The 22,246-nt window shown below is 44.7% G+C and overlaps 1 protein-coding gene across 1 annotated transcript; it reads left to right on the top strand.

The window, feature by feature from the left end:
- Nucleotides 1-576: 576 nt before the first annotated feature.
- Nucleotides 577-19,412, top strand: LOC139351738 (alpha-tectorin-like). Its single transcript, XM_070993743.1, has 15 exons — nt 577-619; nt 769-901; nt 2,323-2,557; nt 2,781-2,937; nt 3,115-3,199; nt 3,522-3,584; nt 3,829-4,031; nt 4,456-4,587; nt 4,994-5,181; nt 5,458-5,609; nt 5,688-5,924; nt 6,059-6,215; nt 10,699-10,737; nt 10,948-10,950; nt 18,837-19,412. Exons 1-15 carry the CDS (start codon nt 577-579, stop codon nt 19,410-19,412), a joined length of 2,403 nt encoding a protein of 800 aa, XP_070849844.1.
- The last annotated feature ends 2,834 nt before the right edge of the window (nt 19,413-22,246 follow it).

Below are 22,246 nucleotides of genomic sequence, written 5' to 3'. Positions count from 1 at the left end.
GTGGTGGTATGAAGAAAGACACTTGGAGAAACCAATGCACACTGCTTCCCCGTCAGCCCTCACCCTCCCAAAGTGACCCAGTGACACAGACATGAAAGGACTGAAGGAAACACACAGACTGCACCAGTTTTCATCAGAGCTGTTTGATTTCTCCTCAACAATGTCTGATACCAGAATCATTTCAACATGCTATAATCACATCCAAACTCTACACAGCGTCCATGCAGCCATGTGAACGCAGCTTCCCCAGTCTGAGTCCAGACCAGGACCTTTGTTGCAGATCAACCCCATCTCATTTCTACTGTCAGTAATTCACATGAAGACAAACATGGAGGCAAAAACACTTGAAGAAATCTGCTCACAGTTACTTTTGACTCTGCAGTTGAACAAAGATAAGACAACACGTCATGTTTAGTTTGACAAGTGGACAAGACAGTGTCATTGTTCAGTCTGTTTGCATCATGTATGAATTCATCATCTCTGCTCTGTGATCGTAACATTGGTTTGTTTGTTGCCATCCAGAACTTTGACTTCAAGGTCAAAGGCAGCACAGAAACGAAAGCAAATTTGACTTACATGAGTCCTACCTATGAAGACATCAGCGCATGCAGAGAGTCAGGTTGGGAAATCCACTGGATCCATAAATCTATTATGACTCCCTTAAAAACTAAACTCTTCTATTAATATGTTGCTGTCTTTTGTTGTTGCTGACAGTCTGTAAACTGAAAAGTGAACGATGACATTTTAACCTGATTCTTCACTTTGCAGGTGTTCTGTATTTCTATGGTGACCAGGTCAGTTCTGATCCAGACACCTGCTCCACTGAAATCTGTGATGAATACGCAACCATCCAGCCGAATGATGAATGTGGCTCCATGGAGCATTGTTATGGCAACAACAGGTAATTATGTGTGCTTCATGTTCACAAGAAAGAGCTGTGATGATACAAGAACTTGATGAGGACTTTTTTAAAACATTATTCATTCAGGGCCTAACGCTGTCTGTTCAGACTTGACAGCAGGAAGCTTTTAATGTGAAGCAGCAGCAGAAGGAAATGTTGGGTTTTCATCAGCAGTAACTCAATTCAGCTCAAATGCAGCTCTGATAGGAGCAAAGAGATAAACAATGAGGCTGAAATCTGTGAGAGAAAAGCAAGAGCAGAAACATCTATGTATTATGTTTCAGAGATATCTACTGAAGTATGCTAACCATCTAGCCTGGGTCCATCCCATCTCGTAAGACCACTTTGTGCCTCAAGAGGAATTAGTCTGATAGTAAAGCTCAGGCCTCTGGAGGTGGTTGCTGACTGATGGCTGACCTCCCTTTCGCTCCTCTGCCACTTCATGTGTTCACTGCTTGAACCCACTTTGTCTTCATCCTAAAGTCTTAGAGTCCGATTGGGAGTCACTATAAATCACCTCAGTACAGTTTTCACGATCATCAAACTGGTCTCTATCAGTCTTGGAGGCTGTGTTTGGTCCTGGTCTGGCCGTGTTCACTGAGTGCTCTTGAGCCTCGGTCTGCTGCTTCCTCGCCTGGGTCCAGTTCTGGTGCCCATCCCAGCATCACTCCCCACCAGCATTCCCTGCTGGGTCCTCACATGCCGGGTTAACAAACATTCGTTACCCGGCGGTCTACAGCTGCTGTGCCAGCAGTTGAAACAACATCAACACTTTCCTGGTGCTCCAAGCTCCCAGTCCAGACCATTAGTTGCACGGCTAACTGAGCTAAGTAGCTAACAGCAGCTACAATAAGCAGTTGGCAAGCTGGCCCAATTCAGTGCTGCTACCAAGCAGAACTACAACAGCGTGGGTCGGTGCAGTTATCCTCCACTGTGAGGCTGCAGTGCAAAACTCCATCATCACTGCACCTTGCCACTAAAGGCAGACTATACCGAGGCCACGGCAAAACGCTGCCTGACCCCCAGCCAGTTTGAAAGCAGCTGGTACTTTATCTGCAGGGCTCAGGGCTCTGAGGTTTGAACACAGCACAGTTTTCATTAATTGTGATGTTGATACTGAAATCAAAAGGTAGTGCAGTGTGATACTGGAGACAGTTCCATAACAACAGGAAGACATGTCCCTGGAATACTGGTCCAGGGAGTCCTTCAAGTCACTGCTGTTGGCTGATGTGAGCCAGGCCTGTGAAAACATGACAATCAAATATTACGTAGATAAATGCCTCAATGACGACATGAACATGAACACATGAAGACTTCACTCCTGCAGTTTGTTTGTTTGAGGGCCCCCTGGTGGTCGTGGCCCTCGGCAGCAGCTCCTGCTGATGGTGTTTGTTGTTTCTGTCCTTCTGTGCCTCCATCAGCTGCTTTTTTGACCCCATCTGCACTGTGAGCGGCCCCGCTGTCATCGATTTTCACGGTCATCTTAACGATGTCCAGGATCGGTGTGCATACACTCTGCTGTCGACAGTCTCTGGCCTCACTGTGGTGGGGTATTTCCGGGAACGCCGTCGTAGAGATGTGAGCTTTTTGGACAGTGTGACACTGCAACTGGACGGAGACGACGATGTTCACCTGGAACAAGGGGGGATAGTTAAGGTAAGCTACCTACAGCCACCGTCATGTCAATGTGGACTTCGATCCCAAATCCTCGTCTCATCCTCTGCTGTGTCAGCTCTCATCTTTCTTCTTGGTGACATGAGAAGCAGTTATTTTAATACTGGTGAACTCGGTGGTTGCTGCAGTGAAAACAGTCTGTTTGTGTGTGTTTGTGATGATTGAACCTGTTTTTCCTCCACTTTGTCTCTCTGCTGTGATGCAGCTGGGAAACACAATGCAGACCATCAACGGCTTGACTGTGCTGTCAAACGGTGTGGAGGTCTCTGAGGACCAAACTGGAGTCACTGCTGTGTGGACAATCGGCAACAACACTGTTTCTGTCTTCTTTGATGGCAACACCGCACAGATCTTCCTTAAAGGTACAGAAAGTAAAATCCGAGCACTCACCACACGGGATACAACGGCCAACTGTGGTGCCCAGCACTCGTTTGGGGCATGAGGAATGTGAACTAAGCTGTATTTTGGTGAGTTGCCATGTTCATCCAGTTTGAACGTTGATGCTGATCTGACCCATATTCTGTCTTTCACTTGTCCAGCACTTAGTGGTCCACAAGTCGATGGTTTGTGTGCCAACTCCACGTCTGTGAGTGATCAGAGGATTCCTGACAACAGTACCCTCGAGTAAGACGTTGATCACAGTGTTTCAGTGGACGTTGTACTTTGTTTTTGAAATTCAGTCCTCTAACACTCCTTCACTTGTCTGGAAAGTCAGTTTTTATGTTTTGCTCGATTCTGTTGATCTCACAACAATGACCATTTCCACAACTTGAATTTTAAATTATCTGGACACATCTTGAAAAAGATGAAGGTTCCTTTGACTTGTGGACTGAAGCAAAGACACAAAGCTCATGTGTGTCTGTAACACTCAGAAAGTGTGTTTGTGTGTATCTGAACAGTGAGAGCAGGTATCAGTCCTGACTTTGTGTTGTGTGTCGCCCCCTAGCTGTGAGGTGCTGTACAATGACCCTGCTGACAGTTCGATCAACTGCACCAAGATGACTGAACAGTAAGCAGAAACAAACTCTCTGTGTTATAGTTTCATGTGTGTGCTAAATGTCATGTTACATCACATGTTTAATGTCATTTGGGGAACAGAATTGATCAAATTTTGTGTGAACAGAAATCTGCGTGACATGAAGCTTCAGCAGCTGTTCCATGTTTAGGTTTATTCCCAGTAACAAAAGGTAACACAGCACTGATTGGACATCATCCTTCATCTCTCTTTCTGTCTCTTCACATCTGTGGAACAGCTGTCTTCTCCTGAATGACACGTCCTTCACCACCTGTCACAACCACATCGATCCAGCCCCCTACATAGACGCCTGCATGGACACTTTGTGCAGATACCCTGCTGTGGACGGTCTCGACTGTCAGTTCCTGGATGCCTACGCCAGAGACTGCAGCCTGCGCATCAACGACACAGTGGACAGCTGGAGGTCAATGGCCGGCTGCTGTAAGACGTCTCTCACTTCATATCAATTCAGTGAAGCTTGATCAACATGTCGTCTTGAATAACAGCATCTAAATGTAAATGTCAGCTTGTTCTACTTTATTCAAACTGAAATACTCAGAAGAAGAAATAAGAGTAAATCTGTGGATTGCAGAATATAAAAATCAAGGAGAAAAACAACAAATGTCTGACCTGAAAAAATCTTTGTCTCTAGTTTTTCAGTTCAACTTTCAGAGCCCAGTTTTCACGGCAGCTGTGGAGAATTGATTGATTGGTGTTGCAGTCCTTGTGTGTTTGACAGACTCAGCAGGTCATCTGCATTAGAAACAGTCAGTGTCTCCACTGAACTGTGTTTCTTTAGTGCCGCGTCATTATTGCAGTTTGTGTCATTATTCTTTACATGTGTCCCTCTCTGTCTGTCTTTCAGCCCCCCCTCAGCCCCTCTGTCAGGGAAGGATCTGCAGTGATCATGAGTTCTGTGCAGAGACGCTCAGCGGTGAAATCGGCTGCTTCTGTCGGGCCGTTTTTGCCTTCCCGTACAAATCCAATGACACTTTGGGTACGACAGCTGCGACACGACAACATGACTGACTCGTGCAGAGTCCTGATCCTCAGAGGATGGAGGGTTTTCTCACAGGGACACTTGTTTCACACAGCTGAGCTGTTGTGGAGCTGATGATAACTGACCTTCAGCACTCACTTTGACTGAATGTTTGTTATCAGGAGCACAGATGAGACTTCATTAACTCAGCTCTTCTTTCACCCTCGTGTCTTTTTCACTCTGATGGTATCAAACCACAAAAACTGGTAGTTTGCTTCTGAATGAAAGAACAGACAAAGGTCACCAAAGCAGGATTGAATGCTTTGACTTGTTTTTGTCCCTCATGGTGGAAGTGTCTGTCCGGTCTGTCCTCTCTGACATGGTCTTGTATTCGTTTCCCTCGTCTGTCCTGCTGGACGTTCAGGTGACCCGACGGTCTGCGAGGAGAACTCAGCTTCAGTTACTCTGGTCGGGTGTCTCCTGGAGGAGAAAGGCATCGACTACACAATCTTACACCTCAATGACCAGAACTGCACAGGTCAGATGGATGAGGAGGACCACATGGTGACCTTCAGCTTCAACAGCAACGACCCCTGTGGGACGGAGGTCACGGTGGGTTCTCCATCACGTCTTTACTCTCAACCAGCGGCCAAATGTCTTCCAGCACTCTGCTGAGCTTCTCCTGCTCTCCTCTACTTTGGGATCTTTCTGTGGGTTGGGCTTCAGCTCTGACCTCCTTGGTTTCTAGTGATGATGGTCATCTATGAAGCTTATTCTAGCCAGTCAACACCTCACAAATGTCACATTTTAAGGCTGAATGTAAGGAGTTGTGTTGAATTTGTGAGGAACTTGTGCCGTAACAACACCTGAATCTCCATCACCCTGCAGTCCAACAACAGCCTGCTGATCTACATGAACACCATCACAGCCCTGAACAGCCCCTCTGACAACATCACTCGCCAGGACCAATTCTACATCGACTTCTCCTGCTTCTATGCTCAGCCAGATGTCAACACTATGACCTTCAGAGTCAAAGACAGGTGAGTGGAGGCTGTTGTCTTTGTGTCACAAAGAGGTTTGTGAGCACAAGACAGCTGAAGTGTGTTTGTTCTCTGCAGCTCTGTGATCCAGAAGATCATATCTGGAACTTGGAATTACACTCTGACCATGAAAGCCTACACCGACGCCAGACATACAGAAGCTGTGGACTCCAACACTGAAGTCCAGCTGAACCAGAAGATCTGGGTGGTGCTGGAGACTGACGGGCTGGATGACGGTCTGGTCGCCGTGGTGACGGACTCCTGCTGGGCAACAAACCAGGCTGGGAGTCTGAGATACAACCTGATCAAAGATGGGTGAGATGAACACAGAGGTGGTAGCTGCTCGCTGCTGTTCAAGTGAATCAGAAGCAGGGACTCGTTAATAAGTGTGTTTATGATTCCTGAAAACAAAGTGTGCTCTGATGTGATGAGTGTTTTCTCGTTTGTAGCTGTGCGACCGACCAGACGGTGGATGTGGAGGAAAACGGAAAGGGAACGTCCAGCCGCTTCTCCTTCAATATGTTCCAGTTCTCCAGGAGCTCTTCTGACGTCTCTGTGCACTGCAACGTCAACCTGTGTGCCAACCTCAACCAGACCTGCGTCCCGGTACGCCCCCCAAACACACACACACACACACACACACACACACACACACACACACACACACACACACACACACACACACACACACACACACACTGATGAAACCGGCTGCTCATCAGTGGAAAACTGGACCGAACCTGAAGCCCCACAAATCTTTATGAAAAGCAGTTCCAGATGTGTCAGACTGCTGCTGAGCTTCCATCACCTTCACCAAAGACTTTCTTTCATGTCTTTGTTCACTCCTCTGGTCCTGATCTGTTTGACATGACCTGCATCACTGTTGAACACTGTGCAGCTGAAAATACATTTAGATCAGCCAGAAACATTTGATGGCATTTTGCCTCCAGGTGGCGCTGCAGCAACATGGTTTAGTCCTTGTATGAAGTGCAAATATTCCCAGATTTAGAAATCAGATTGGAGGCCTTTAACTGTGTGTATTTATATTTACTTTACATCAGATTTTTATATATTTTCTCTTAGTACAATAACAAATGTAAAGGCTGGATGAAGGAGCGCTTTCTTCTCATTGTTCAAGTTTTTATTCAACATGTAAACATCAAATTGAAGGATACAGAAGGTGAGATGCTGCCATCATCCATGAGCAACAGTCCAGCACGAATGGACCAGTGTTGGTCTTCTGAAGTCTGCACTTCATGTCTCTCTGTCTTTAACTTCCAGGATTGCAGTGGAGGTCTTCGGAGGCGCAGATCTGCTGGGTCCATATATTTGGACGAAGCCCCGGCCTTGATCACCATGACCTGGACTAATTAGGTAAGACACGACTGTGCTGCTGACTGCTGACATCAGAGCAATATGCACTGATCTATGAATGCATGAGTGAGTCTTTCAGTGTCTGTTGAGGACAGCTGCTTCAGGCTGTGAAAGTGTGTCAGAAGTTTCTCCATCAGTTGATGAAACCCTGCAGCCACCTGAAGGTAGCAGGACACACATGATGAAAGATCTGCAGCCAGAGTGCTGTGCCAGTACTTCAGTGCCAAAGCCCGTATAGGTCGTCAGTGCACTTGGCTGAAATGAAACTGTGTTTAGCTTCATTCCCTGAAATCAATCCCAGCCTGCTACAGAACAACCACAAACACTTTTACACACATCAGACTGGTGGTTATACCTCAGCATTCTGCCTGTTAGTGTGGGAGACATGGGATTACTGGAGCTCATGACTGAATGGAAGAGGAAGGAAGAACCATGACACGAGTGATGTTTGATGACCTGATGTTGAAAGTAAAAAGTGAGTGTGACAGAGAGGACAGGGAGGTTTTCCTGCTCAGCTTTCAGACTCATCACAAACAACAGAATGAAGAGAGTTGAAGAGTCACACCTGTTGTTTCAGTCAGGATGCAGGTTTGCAGAAAAGACTTCACTCACAGTTTGGTCCGGTTGTCTTCTCAGGTTGTCTCCACGGTGACTCGGACTGACTGACAGGCTGTCGACCTTCATCATGATTCCTGAACGTTACTTGGTCCTAATGCAGAGCCTGATTGTGTGAAAGGATTAGCTCACTTGTCGCTGCTGTGAAGCCATGCTAGCTCACACTGATAAGGAGACACTGCTGATTGGATCCTTTAAAAGTCAATCTTCCATCAGAGCAGAGCATGTTAGCGTGACTCATTTCTCCATAACAAACCTGAGCTAATCTTTGATGGAGCGTCTCTGAGCAGAATGTGTCGCTGTGTCTTCCTCACTGCTTTACACACTGTAGACACAGCATCTTTTTATCTACTGGAACATGAAACTCTATACAAACATAATCACAAACTATATGGTGAAAGAAAGTGTGTGTAGGGAAGTTTGGGATCAACAACATATGTATCATCACATTATTCATTCTATAGTAAATCAACACTTCTATCAATAACAATAATCAGATGTTATTCAGAACTACCAATGATTCTTAATGATTAAGTGTTGTCTGCATATTCGAGTGTGTGAGAGGAATAAAAGGAGAGTTTTGGAGCAGTTCTCTTGAAGACACTTGTTAGAAAAGAGGCAGCCACGTGGACACCACAGTATAAGTTTACAATCCTAATAAATCCTAATCATATTTACCTTTTCATGCTTTTCTGGAGACAGCAGTTTCTGTCAGCTTGTGCCTGTAACATGATATCAGTTCATCACATCAGCTCACTTTGATCCATGGCTGAAAGAGAAGCTTTGCCACAACAAGCTTAAGAAGTGATCTCTGAGGAAAACAGTGAATTCAGTGCAAACGCAGCATCGACACACTGATGATTTACAGATTCCAGGTCAGTCAGAACTGATCTGTGTAGCCTCACTGTACCAACAATGTCAACACAAGACTGGATCCTGCTGTCGTTCTCAAAGACATTCACAGGTTTTCTAATTCAAGCTGCGACTCAGGACACCAACTACAACTAAATCTGAAATGTTTTTAATAATGACGAAACCTTAGTGACATTTTTATCAATTGTAAACTTTGCTGGAAAAACTTTATTTTGAACCATAAACACAAAACGGCTTCTTTTATAACTCAACATGATGTGATTTAACTAGTCAACAAGATAATATCCAGAACTGTGGCCTTCATGATGCTGAGACATGAGTTATGCTGTTTCATTTTTATTATATTACTATTGTTCGCAACCAAAAAAATCAATAAAATGAGATGTGGGAAAATCAAAACTATGTCTTGGGTTCATTCTTCTGAAAATTTCAGCCACTTCTTGGTGAAATTGTCACAGCCTCTCACGTTGATTTATTATAACTTATAATGACTCTGTTGTTTAATTCATGTTGAAGATGTCGCTGAAACTATTACAACATTAACAGAAACATGAATTTAAACTGGAATGTGCATTTCCTAAAAAACGTGTGTGCGATTCCTTCCCACTTCAATGTGGATTGTTGCACATACTGTTATTCAATTCAATTCAATTCAATTCAATTCAATTCAATTCAATTCAATTCAATTTTATTTGTATAGCGCCAAATCACAACAGAAGTTGTCTCAGGACACTTTCCATATAGAGCTGCTACAGACCAAGCTCTTTTATCTACAAAGAAACCAACAATTCCCCCATGAGCAAGCACTTGGCGACAGTGGCGAGGAAAAACTTCCTTTTAACAGGCAGAAACCTCGAGCAGAACCAGACTCTGGGTGGGCGGCCATCTGCCTCGACCGGTTGGGTGAGAGAGGAAGAGCAAGAGAGGGAGAGTGAGACAGACAGACAGACAGACAGACAGACAGACAGACAGACAGACAGACATGCAATCACAGTAACAGTGACAGTGGATGTCATAACAGCAGTAGCAGTTGCAGTGGATGTCAGGCAGGGCCAAGGCAGGAGACGCAGCTGAAATCCACAATCCAGATTCAGCCACTGTCCATGGGAACCTGCAAGACGACAAAGCACAGAGACTCCAGGGAAGGAGCTAAGTTAGTAACACGCCGTGGTAGGACATGAAAGCGTGCGGATGGAGAGGGACAGAAGGACGGAGGAGCTCGGTGTGTCTTTGGATGTCCCCCGACAGTCTAATCCTATAGCAGCATAACTAGGGGCTGGTCCAGGACCAGCCTGAGCCAGCCCTAACTATAAGCTTTATCAAAAAGGAAAGTTTTAAGCCTATTCTTAAATGTAGAGACAGTGTCTGCCTCCCGGACAAAGACTGGAAGATGGTTCCACAGGAGAGGAGCTTGATAGCTAAATGCTCTGACTCCTGTTCTGCTTTTTGAGACTTTAGGAACCATAAGTAGAAATGCATTCTGGGAACGCAGTGTTCGAGTGGGGCAATAAGGTACTATGAGCTCTTTAAGATAAGAAGGTGTCTGGCCATTTATGGCTTTGTAAGTAAGGAGGAGAATTTTAAACTCTATTCTAAACTTTACAGGGAGCCAGTGCAGAGCGGCGAGTATTGGAGAAATATGATCTCGCTTCCTGGTTTTTGTCAGAACACGTGCTGCAGCGTTCTGGAGCAACTGGAGAATATTCAGCAACGAATTTGGGCAGCCTGATAGTAAGCAATTGCAATAATCCAGCCTGGAAGTTACGAACGACTAGTTTTTCTGCATCATTTTGAGACAAAATATGCCTGATTTTTGCGATATTACGTAGGTGAAAAAAGGCAGTCCTTGAAATTTATTTTACATGGGAGTGAAAGGACATGTCTTGGTCAAAGATGACTCCCAGATTCTTTACAGTGGTGCTGGAGGCCAGCGCAATGCCATCCATAGCTGCTATGTCATCAGAACGTGACTTTCTAAGATGCTTAGGGCCTACTACTATAACTTCAGTTTTGTCCGAGTTTAGCATCAGAAAATTGCAGGTCATCCAGGTCTTTATGTCATGAAGACATGCTTGTAGTCTAGTTAACTGACTGGTTTCTTCTGGCTTCATTGATAAATATAGCTGGGTATCATCTGCATAGCAATGAAAATTTATTGAGTGCTTCCTGTTATGGCTGTGGTTCCTGGCTATGTTTTGTTTTCTCCTTTTCCCTGATGTGCGTCTAGGGCCGGAGCGTGGCAGGGGCGGAGCTGATCTCCTCCGCGGTGAGCGGCGAGTCGACACACCTGTCGCTAATCTCCCTCATTAGGGTCCGCCTTCTTAAGCAGGCTTCTCCCATACTCTGGTGCCAGATGATCCTTTGTTCTAGCATTTGTGTCTCGCCAGAATCGATCTTTCGGCCTCTGCCACGTGTCCTGTTGCCCGGGCGTCCGCACGCTGTTCTCCTGTGTTTTTCGTGTGATTTTCTGTTTCAGCCTGTGAGCATTTTCCCGTTTGGAGTTTTTTGTTACTTACCAGAGTCTGTTGAGTTTCTCCAGTACTTGTCGTTTTTGGTTTGCCTGAGAGCTTTTTCCCCGAAGAGGAGTTTTGTGTTTTCGTCCTGCGCTGACCGGCTCACTCCTGCTTCAGCACCTCTCAGGGAGACAAGTGACTCTACCCGGTGACTGTTGAGTTTTCCCTCCAGCACCTGCGGATTGCTATAGCCTGAGTGCTTTCCCGTTTAACAGTGTTTTTTGTTCTTTCTCCAGAAGCTGTCGAGGGATCTCCAGCTAGACTGCCACCTTCGTTCTGACTTTCGCCATCAGGCTGATTATCGTTTTTGCCTTATTGATTTTTCAATAAACTGTGATCTCTGTTCTCCTCATCTGAATCCAGTTTCTCAACCCCAGCCGTAACACATACCTACCAAATTCTCTGCTGACAGGTCTTTGCTACTGTGGTCATTTAAAGCTGTTAAAGCTTTTAGTGTGGCGCCACCTGCAGGTGAAAGGCCTTGGACTTTTGCAGAGTTGTTGGGTGATGAAGATGCAGCCCAGTCGCCAGAATAAAATGTTGCCACTGTACGTTCCTACAGAGCAGGGATTCATTAAATGAGTACGTTTCACATGTGTCACAGCAACGTCTCTACAATCAGTATCAAAGGGACTTAGTTCAGGCTACCAGTACATGTAAAAGCGCTAAAGATCTGCTCATGCAGTGATAAGATTTTTCATTGTTTCATTTAACGAAAGACAAATTATCCAAAATATGTCCCAAATTAGATCCTACTTGCAAGAGACTGACCGATTCACACGTCCTGATCTGCCGAACTTCAAATCTCTGAGTGATGGTTACAACCCACGGATTGAACCAAATCCTTTTTCCTGTAAAACCAGACGATGCTGCCTGGTCTGTCGATATTTACAGTTCATTAACCGCTTGTCTTAATTCAACAGAAAACAACCCCCCTCCTATTTTAGATGTGCTGTTGTGGCCTGCTGTGCAGGGCAGGGCTGACATATTGTGTATTATATTGAGGTGTTTTCTGTGCCTGTTTGTGTATGGTGGGAAACTTCTTTGTAAATAACTTGGAAAATTCAAGTCTAAAAAAGTAGCTAGGTATTAACAGTAATATATAACTAGAATAAAAAGTACCATTTTTAGAAATGTATCCTCTGAGAGTCTTATTGTATTGTATTGTTTTTATGTAAAGCACTTTGGGCTGCTCCTTTGTATGAAAAGTGCTCTATAAATAAAGTTTGATTGATTGATTGATATTGTTACGTGTCAGACAAAGGACGCCAGGACCCAGATGCAGAGAGTTTAAAAAAAAAGACAATTTATTGACAAAGTAACAAGAGAAATTTAGTTTCTCAGGAACAAACGTATAATCAAAGTAACAAAGAAAATTCTCACTGCGGAAAAGTAACAACTGAAAACACTTGAACAGAAAATCACATTCACAAGGGAGAAAAGACAGGAACAAAGTTCAACCAAAAAGTTGACAAGGCACCAAAACTTACAAACTCAGGATACGATCACTGAAGGGCTAACTCGTGGTGAGGGGCAGGAGATCTCAAATAGCATAAGCAACATGTGGGAAGCAATGAGAATAATCCGGCACTGGAGACAAACAGAGGGTGGCTTATGAAGCCGGCTGATTAGGCAGAACGAGCTGCAGGTGTGCCAGGAGACCAGCGCTCCAGGAGATCGCCCCGCCCCGCCCCTCAGCACTCGCACTGCAGGAAAAGGGAGAGAGAAGTCAGTGGGATCAAACACAAAAAACACAACAAAAACAGGACTACAACACTTATGGTGCGGTATGATCTTTGTCCAGGATAATTTTGCAAAAATGCCCATAATCAGCTTTTCTCTTGAAGTTCCGTTGGGGCTTTGCATTCCCACATCCACAGCCTCAACTCGCCTGGTCCTGTCCTGTCTCCACATGGCACCTCACACTGGTCCATCATCACACTCCATCTATCCATGACCTGGATCTCTTCCTTCATCTCTGTATCCTCATCACTCCACCTCTCACTCCTTCATCCTTTGCTCCTAATCTGCTCATCCCTTCATCCCTCCTTCCCTTGGCCCTCATCCCTTCATCTCTCCATCCCTCACCTCTCATCCCTTCATTTTTCACCCCTCGACCCTCATCCTAATGTATTATCCTTCAACGCCTACGTTCTCCTGCATCCATAATATGCATTAAACCATTATAAATCCAAATCTTACCGACATGGTCTTTGTTTGTGAAAGGGGGGGTGGGATTAGGAAAAAACACCTCAGCACATAAGTAACATAATAAGACATTACAACAAAACACATTACGGCGTTTCGCAGCAACCCTCCGTGCTATACTGCGACAAGGAAAGGAGGGGGGAGGGAGCCACGAAGGCATTGAGTTTGAGGGGGGTGTGTTTGTTATATGTGTCTTCATGTGTGTGTATGTGTAAGCCCATGTACATTATCTCCGCTCAGTCTCAACCCATTGTCTCTTCTGTCTGATGACTGATGACGAAGACACAGCCGTAGCCATGGAGACGACCTCGGAGAGTTCTGATCCAGAAACAAAGACTGATCCAACACTCAGACTGGTGGCCGCCGGTCCACCTCCTCCTTGGCCGTGGTCTCCAAGATCTGGCTCATGTCTGCATCAAACTGTGACTACACTGCCTGGCTGTTAGCTGAAGGCCACTGGGCTCTGTGGGGTGATTCCTGGCTGGGTTCCTCCTGCGTCTCACCAGGATCAGATCCTGTGTGTGGCAATATATTCTCCTGCTCCCTGCAGGAGATGTATTTTCACTTGGCCAGATGTATTTTTAGGCCACGCGGGTTCTTGCACACTTTTCTGCAGATGCTTCTTGGATTCACGGTTAAATTTCTGTTCGCATTGGTTGATACTGTTAGGTCCGTCCGGTTGGGGCACTTATTCTCCCGCCTTCTCAGGCTCCCCTGGTTGGGTTACTAGCCCTCCCTGTCCCGGGAGCCGTCTTTCCAAGCCGTCAACTGTCTTTCCAGTTGTCACCAAACTGTTTCTGAGCTTCACTGGACGCACTGAAAACTAGGGATTTAACAACATATCAGATCTTCCGGTATCCTTATAAAAATATGGCTAGATGCTGTCGTGGGACTGAAGATGCTCCATTGACTTTTAGAGCTGATGTGCGACAGCATTTTGGTTTTCCTGTTTCAAGAACTGACAATGGTGAAAAGGAAACTGGCAAATACTGAACACTTTGCAAATACTGCCAGATGATGGTCAACTACACTACAGGAGGCACATAAAATATTAGAAGCCTTTTCGCCACTCAGAAAAGCTCAAATCACAACAACAACAAAGCTTCAGCCGGGTACAACAGACCAACAGATGAAGAAATATCAAGATGCATCTGTGGATATAAAGCCAAAGACTTAAGGCCATTTTCTGCGGTCGACAACAACAGATTTCAGGAGTTAGCAAACATTCTGGAAGCTTAAGTCTACAATTCCATCAAGGCCACACTTAAGTGAGGCAGTGATAGCAGCTCTGTGCCAAGAGACAAAAGCTGAAGAGACACAGAGCCTCAAAGAAGCAGAGAGCATCTCAACAACCACAGATGGGTGGACTTCTGCTGCTCAGAGCTAGATTACAGTCACAGCTCAGGTTATGAGCAATGAATGGGAAATGAAAAGTTTTCTCTGACAGGCAAGACCTCTCTTATAATCACACACTGGACTCATCATAGCGGATGTTTTGGAATCTGCTGTTTTGGAGCTCGATGTGACGATAAAAATCAATTATCACGTTATTGCTGTCGTTACAGACAATGCAGAAATGGATGTAGTGGTAAGAGAGGCCGGACTGTTCGTACACACTTTAAACCTTGTGTCTCCTTGGTGCTGCTTGGTCGAGTGAGGCCTGCAACAGCTGTGCTGACCACCAAACAGAGACTGTGAAACCTGCCAGGATACAAACTGATCATGGATGTGGTCACCAGCTCATTTAATGATTTTAGAAAAGGACTGCTACTGACTGCTGTAGATTTACTGTAGTTTTTGGTGTCCTTATGTCCCCACTGAAAACAACAAAATATCCAAACATTCATCCTCAAAAATAAGACACATCAACAACCACCACAGACACACACACAAACACCGACACACACTGACACACACACGCACACGCACGCACGCACGCACGCACGCACAGACACACACACACACACACACACACACACACACACACACACACACACACACACACACACACACACATGGGTATACACGTGCTGTCAGGGCACTCAGGCCTGGAGGAGGAAACATAGGTAAGGGAACATTTCCAAGTATTTCTTGTGCAGTTACATTCCACTAAAAGTTGGCCTTCTGCTGGCTTCATCAAACAGTGTGGTGATCATTTTATAGGCGTATTCCTCAATGAAAACTATAATTAATCAAAACATGGCACTTGACATGCACACCCTCATCCATTGTTAAAGCTGTTGGTAAGCTACCTGTTGTGCTGTTCTTGTGTAGGTGTGACGCAGATGTCAGATTCTCTGGAAGTTGGCTGACAGCTGGTCGCCTTCAGCAAAATTCAGTGAAAATATGTTCTACTGTTGACTCATTTATTTCAGTTTCTATCTTAAATGTGATTTCTAACACGCTGTTTTTAGAAGTCATGTCCAACACAAAAGAAAAGAACCTCTTTTCACAAACGTATTGTCCATTTCCTTCGAGTGGTATCCGTCCACAGGGAGTTTTGGTTTTACTTTCCCTGCTTTTGAGATTTCTGTCTTTGACTGTTCTGCTTGCATCCCATAATGATGTTGGTGAATCGAATCTGGCGTGAGGGTGTTACCACTGAAACACATTTGACATTTGAAACTTTAAACAGCAACATCATAACCTTCTTTAAAGTCACTGCTGTCAGGGCACTCAGGCCTGGAGGGGAAACTCACCAGTCAACAAACATTTCAATGTTCTTCTTGTGCAGTTACATTCCACTAAAAGTATCAAACACCTGCTTTAAAAATGCTGTACAGGTCCAACACATGTTGTGGAGGAGTTTGACTCAGCGGCAGTCTTGCAGAGCTCAATGAATGTAATACAGATGAATTTTTACATGGTTACATCTGTTTTACAGGGTTTCTTCAGGTCATCTGTGTTCACATCAGCAGCAATGCTTGCTCTGATTCAGATTATTTTGTTATTGAAGAACAATGCAAGTTCTTCACAGCTTGATGCAGGAACTGTGGATGTGTGGGGGCGGTGCTGAGCAGCTGGTCAATAGTGGACAATAATATTCTAAAATTCTCAGCATTCTCTCTAATAAAGTAATAAAGTAATCCTTTCTGACCAGACGTACTGCTTTGTTATAGACAGTCATAGCTTCTTTCTATATATTACAGTGAACTGTGAGCCCAGTTTTCCTCCATTGTCTTTCAGCTGCTCGACAGATTCTTCCTCTCATTAGCACTGTCTTTGTTTGACCATGGGGACGTCCTGTCAGTGGACATCATTTTAACCCTTACAGTTACAGTTACAGTTACAGACAACTTTATTAATCCCACCAGGGGCAATTGTTATGAACAGCTTGCAACAATACAAAATACAATTTCACACAAGGACAGGTAAAAGGGACAAAAATAAAACAAAACAAAACAAAAAAACAATTCAAATAGAATACCAAGGAATACAGTGGAATCAACAATGGGAGAGTCAGTAATCAATAAAATCAAGTCAAATATTCCTTATGTAAGAATAACATAGTAAAGGAATAAGAGAAGACCTTATAAAGAATTTAAAAGACGAATGGCAGAGGGGATAAAAGACTTCAAAAAGCGGTTGGTCCTACAGACTGGCGAAACATAGCGATGGCCTGAGGGCAACAGAGAAAATTCACTGGCCAGCACATGACCAGGAGATAAGAGGATAAGGTCTGCCTTCCTCAAAGTCTGTTGGTCACAAAAACTTGCCAGATCCCTCAGTTTTACTCCAGTTGGAGCAAGTTTTTATGATGTTGTGCAAGCTGTTTTTATCTCGCAGTGTAATGTTGGGGAATTTTAATTTTTTATTTTCTACTAGAGGGGGGACAAAAGGAGGTGGAACTGCATCAATCTTAACTCACGCAATGACTTCTACTGCAGTGTCTTTCAATTCAATTCAATTCAATTCAATTCAATTCAATTCAATTCAATTCAATTCAATTCAATTCAATTCAATAAAACTTTATTTGTCCCCTAGGGGCAATTAAAAAACAGACACACAGGCAGTTATTTGCATTATATAAATAATTACACATGTAAGTATGTAAGTATGGATACTTGTTCCTCAGGAACCCATGAAATTAAGCGTGGGGTCCCCAAAGGCTCAATTTTAGGTCCAATTCTTTTTAATCTTTACTTGCTTCCTCTTGGAGACATCATCAGAAGACACAGCATCAGTTTCCATAGCTACGCTGATGATACACAGCTGTACATTGCTCTGTCTCCTGATGACACCGGGCCAATAGATACCCTTTTTAACTGCATTTTAGATATCAAGTCATGGATGGCAGGGAATTTCCTACAGCTCAACCAGGACAAAACAGAGGTTTTAGTTATAGGTCCTGAAGGCCAGACTGAGAAACTTTTACCAAAACTACAAGATTTTAAACCAGTACAATCTATAAAAAACCTGGGTGTGATTTTTGACTCTGAGCTTACTTTTATCCTACATATCAAAAATATAACAAAAATAGGCATTCCTTATGTAAGAATAACATAGTAAAGGAATAAGAGAAGACCTTATAAAGAATTTAAAAGACGAATGGCAGAGGGGATAAAAGACTTCAAAAAGCGGTTGGTCCTACAGACTGGCGAAACATAGCGATGGCCTGAGGGCAACAGAGAAAATTCACTGGCCAGCACATGACCAGGAGATAAGAGGATAAGGTCTGCCTTCCTCAAAGTCTGTTGGTCACAAAAACTTGCCAGATCCCTCAGTTTTACTCCAGTTGGAGCAAGTTTTTATGATGTTGTGCAAGCTGTTTTTATCTCGCAGTGTAATGTTGGGGAACCAACAGATAAAAGAAAAACACAAGAGACTTTCAATAAAGGACTGATAAAAACGACAGAGGATGGCAGGACTGACAGAAAATTAGTTTAGTTTTCATAAAAGATGAATTCTCTGTTGCCCACGCTTCACAATATCTTCAGTATTTACGTCAAATAAATAAATAAATACTGTTGAAATGTTCATCCATGTCCTTAAAAGAGCAGTCATAGCTTAACATAACTATTCTTCAGCCTCGTCATGGAGGAATCTGCCTTTCTTAAGATAACGTTGCTATCAGAAAACCTACAGTGATGGTCAGAAAAAGGTCGTTCCAACACTGAAACACTGTCGATGTTTAACCCTCTTGTTATTACCAAGTCCAGGATGTTCCCATGCTGATGAGTGGCTTCATTCACACGTTGTGTAAGTTTCAAGCTGTCCATTAAATTCTCAAGCTCCACAGCTTTGGAGTCATTCTTTTTGTTGATATGGAGGGACTACTTCTGGTTGACTTCCGTGTTGTAGTGCTCAGTCCGCATCCCTGCTCTCAGTCTTAATGCTTGTTTTTAGTCTTTTAACTTAGTTCTGAAAGTTGGATTTTTAGTCTTTCTTAGCTCTTCAGTTTTTAAGTCTTGGGCATTTTAACTGTTTTTAGTGTTAAGCCTGTCAAGAGAACTTTGTGTGGCTTGCGAGCCGCCATGCCTTCACCGGGTGCTGCCGAGTCACATGGAGAGCTGGAAGAACTGCTAAAAATAGCACACAAAACAATTGCTGACCTTCTAGCGGACAAAGAACGCATATTGGACGAGCTGCTGAGGAAGGATTCCATGCTATCCACCCTCAAGTCTCGTCTCCTGGGGGTGTCCAGCTGGCTGGAGTCCTCACAGGGCACACAGTCCTCTGGGAACCGTCCTCCTCCTGCCATCGACCCGTCTGCTCCACTCCAAGCAAGGCGACCCCCTGGACCGAAGTGGTCGTCCGAAGGCGGAAGAGAGCTCCAAGCGGGACCCCTGGCGGGGCTCCTTCTACCCCGAGCTTGCTGCTCTCCAACAAGTACGCGGCCTTATCCGTGAGCGAGAAGCCGGCGGCCCGGGACCAGCATCAGGAACCTGTACCCATTTCTGCGGCCTCTGACATCATGCCCCCGCTGACTGACACCACAGCCTTCCCTCTGCTCACGGCTAGCTGGCCTCCAGCAGAGGGATGCCCCGCATCAGGTGGGCGTCCAACAGGGGGCCGTTCGCCTCCATCGTCCCGCTCCTCATCCTCATCCCAGTGCAGGCGGCTGGTTAAGGACGCAGTGCGCTGGCACTCCTCACATTCCTCCCACCAGGTGAGGGATCACTCCCGGGGTCCTGGTGTGGGTGGCGGGGGGGTGAGCTGGCTCGCCCCCCTGAAGATCGAGCAGACGCTCCCACAACTCTCGTCATCGGGGACTCCATAGTGAGGCACGTCCGCGTGAGGGGGGTGTCCACCCTGTCCTTCCCCGGCGCCACCGTTCTGGACATAACAGAGAAAATCCCGGACATCCAGGATTATTATCCACGCGGAATGGAGCGAATGACATCGCCAGGCAGCAGTCAGAACTTTTAAAAGGGGACTTCGGCCACCTTTTCAACATCATGTCACAGTCCCAGGTGAGTGTTTTCATCTCCGGCCCTACCCCCACCTGTGGCAGAGGGATAGGCAGCTTCAGCAGGCTGCTCAGCCTCAACACCTGGCTCTCCTCTGCCTGCAACTCTCACCATATCTTCTTTATTCACAATTTTGACGTATTCTGGGAGAGACGGCATCTCTTTGGCCCAGACGGACTCCATTTGAACAGAGCAGGTGCCCGCATGCTGTCTGCCAACCTGGCATACGGTGTGCAGCATGCCAATCTCCCGAAATCAGCACCAGCTGATCCATCCTTGGCACAGTCACACCCACGTGACTGACTGCCTGCACGTCACACACACACCCCACACCCCCCGTCTGCCCACAGAAGTACCAGACAGTACCGTCCAAACCATTAAAACCATCACTTCCCACAGAACACACAAACCAACGAACGTGTTAAGACCATGCACACAGACTGTCATTCAACCGATTCACTACGATGAGCGCACGTTCAGCACGAACATTAACGTGGCGGTGCTGAACGTGCGCTCTCTTTTAAACAAGACCTTTTTAATAAATGATGTGATTTTAGATTACAAGTTAGACTGTATTCTTTTAACCGAGACATGGCTTGGCACTGATGCACCTGTTGTCCTCACCGAGGCTTCGCCGCCAAATTTTAATTTTTTATTTTCTACTAGAGGGGGGACAAAAGGAGGTGGAACTGCATCAATCTTAACTCACGCAATGACTTCTACTGCAGTGTCTTTCAATTCAATTCAATTCAATTCAATTCAATTCAATTCAATTCAATTCAATTCAATTCAATTCAATTCAATAAAACTTTATTTGTCCCCTAGGGGCAATTAAAAAACAGACACACAGGCAGTTATTTGCATTATATAAATAATTACACATGTAAGTATGTAAGTATGGATACTTGTTCCTCAGGAACCCATGAAATTAAGCGTGGGGTCCCCAAAGGCTCAATTTTAGGTCCAATTCTTTTTAATCTTTACTTGCTTCCTCTTGGAGACATCATCAGAAGACACAGCATCAGTTTCCATAGCTACGCTGATGATACACAGCTGTACATTGCTCTGTCTCCTGATGACACCGGGCCAATAGATACCCTTTTTAACTGCATTTTAGATATCAAGTCATGGATGGCAGGGAATTTCCTACAGCTCAACCAGGACAAAACAGAGGTTTTAGTTATAGGTCCTGAAGGCCAGACTGAGAAACTTTTACCAAAACTACAAGATTTTAAACCAGTACAATCTATAAAAAACCTGGGTGTGATTTTTGACTCTGAGCTTACTTTTATCCTACATATCAAAAATATAACAAAAATAGGCTTTTATCATCTCAAGAACACAGCCAGAGTCCGCCCGGTTCTCTCTCTGGCCAGCACAGAGGTGCTAATGCATGCTTTTATTTCCTGTCATTTAGATTACTGTAATGCCCTGCTCTCTGGTCTTCCTAAAAAAAAGTATTTCAAACCTACAATTACTGCAAAACTCAGCCACATGTGTGCTGACGAAAACCAGAGGGCGGACCCACATTACACCAGTCTTACAGTCACTGCATTGGCTCCCTGTCCGCTTCAGGATTGATTTTAAGGTTCTTTTACTAGTTTTTATATGTCTTAATGACCTTGCGCCCTCTTATTTATCTGACCTGCTTTTACCATATCAACCCTCGCGGACCCTGAGGTCCTCTGGCACCGGCCTTTTATCCATACCAAAAGCCAGAACAAAAACCCAAGGTGAGGCGACATTTAGCCACTATGCTCCACACCTGTGGAACAGCCTGTGGGAGAGCCTCAGGACTGCAGAGTCTGTTGATATTTTTAAAAGAAGGTTAAAAACGCACCTTTTTAATCAGGCTTTTAGCTGACCTTTAAAATCTTATCACATTTTATCATTTATCTTATGTTGATGCCTTTCATTTTGCTGTTCCATATTTTGTATTATTTTACCCAAATTTTAATTTTTTATTTTCTACTAGAGGGGGGACAAAAGGAGGTGGAACTGCATCAATCTTAACTCACGCAATGACTTCTACTGCAGTGTCTTTCAATTCAATTCAATTCAATTCAATTCAATTCAATTCAATTCAATTCAATTCAATTCAATTCAATTCAATAAAACTTTATTTGTCCCCTAGGGGCAATTAAAAAACAGACACACAGGCAGTTATTTGCATTATATAAATAATTACACAGTGCAAAGACAGATAAGATAAATAGTGCGTGTGTATGTGTGTGAGTGTGTGAGTGTGTGTGCATGTGTGTATATGTGTGTATGAATGTGTATGTGTGTGTGTGCATTTCTGAATGGGCTCAGACGGCATGGGTGGAGGGGTTCAGTGAGGGGGAGTCAATGAGTATTGGCGTTTGTGAGTTTAGAAGCTGAATGGCCCTCGGGACAAAGGTCCTTTTCCTCCTCTGTGTCCTGCAACAAGGGTTGCGTATTCGGCGCCCCGAGGGGAGCCACTCAAATTCCTTGAACAGCGCATGGGAGGAGTCCCGAAGAATCCTATACGCAGTGTTGAGAGTCTGCTGATCGCACAGGAATGAGAGATCTCTGACTGGCAGTCCAATGATTTTTGAGCAGATTTTCACTGTTCTCTGCAGGCGGGTACTGTGCTGCAGACTGATGGCGTTGTACCAGCAGA

Source organism: Chaetodon trifascialis, chromosome 23, assembly GCF_039877785.1.
Source record: "Chaetodon trifascialis isolate fChaTrf1 chromosome 23, fChaTrf1.hap1, whole genome shotgun sequence".
NCBI classification, from domain to species: Eukaryota; Metazoa; Chordata; class Actinopteri; order Chaetodontiformes; family Chaetodontidae; genus Chaetodon; species Chaetodon trifascialis.
This window is presented reverse-complemented; position numbering and strand designations above follow the sequence as displayed.

Coding starts and splice junctions, on each gene's coding strand:
- LOC139351738 (XM_070993743.1), top strand. CDS start 577: ATGAGTCCTACCTATGAAGACATCAGCGCATGCAGAGAGTCAG. Junction 3,585..3,828: donor TGCACCAAGATGACTGAACA/GTAAGCAGAAAC, acceptor TCTGTGGAACAG/CTGTCTTCTCCTGAATGACA. Junction 4,588..4,993: donor CAAATCCAATGACACTTTGG/GTACGACAGCTG, acceptor CTGGACGTTCAG/GTGACCCGACGGTCTGCGAG.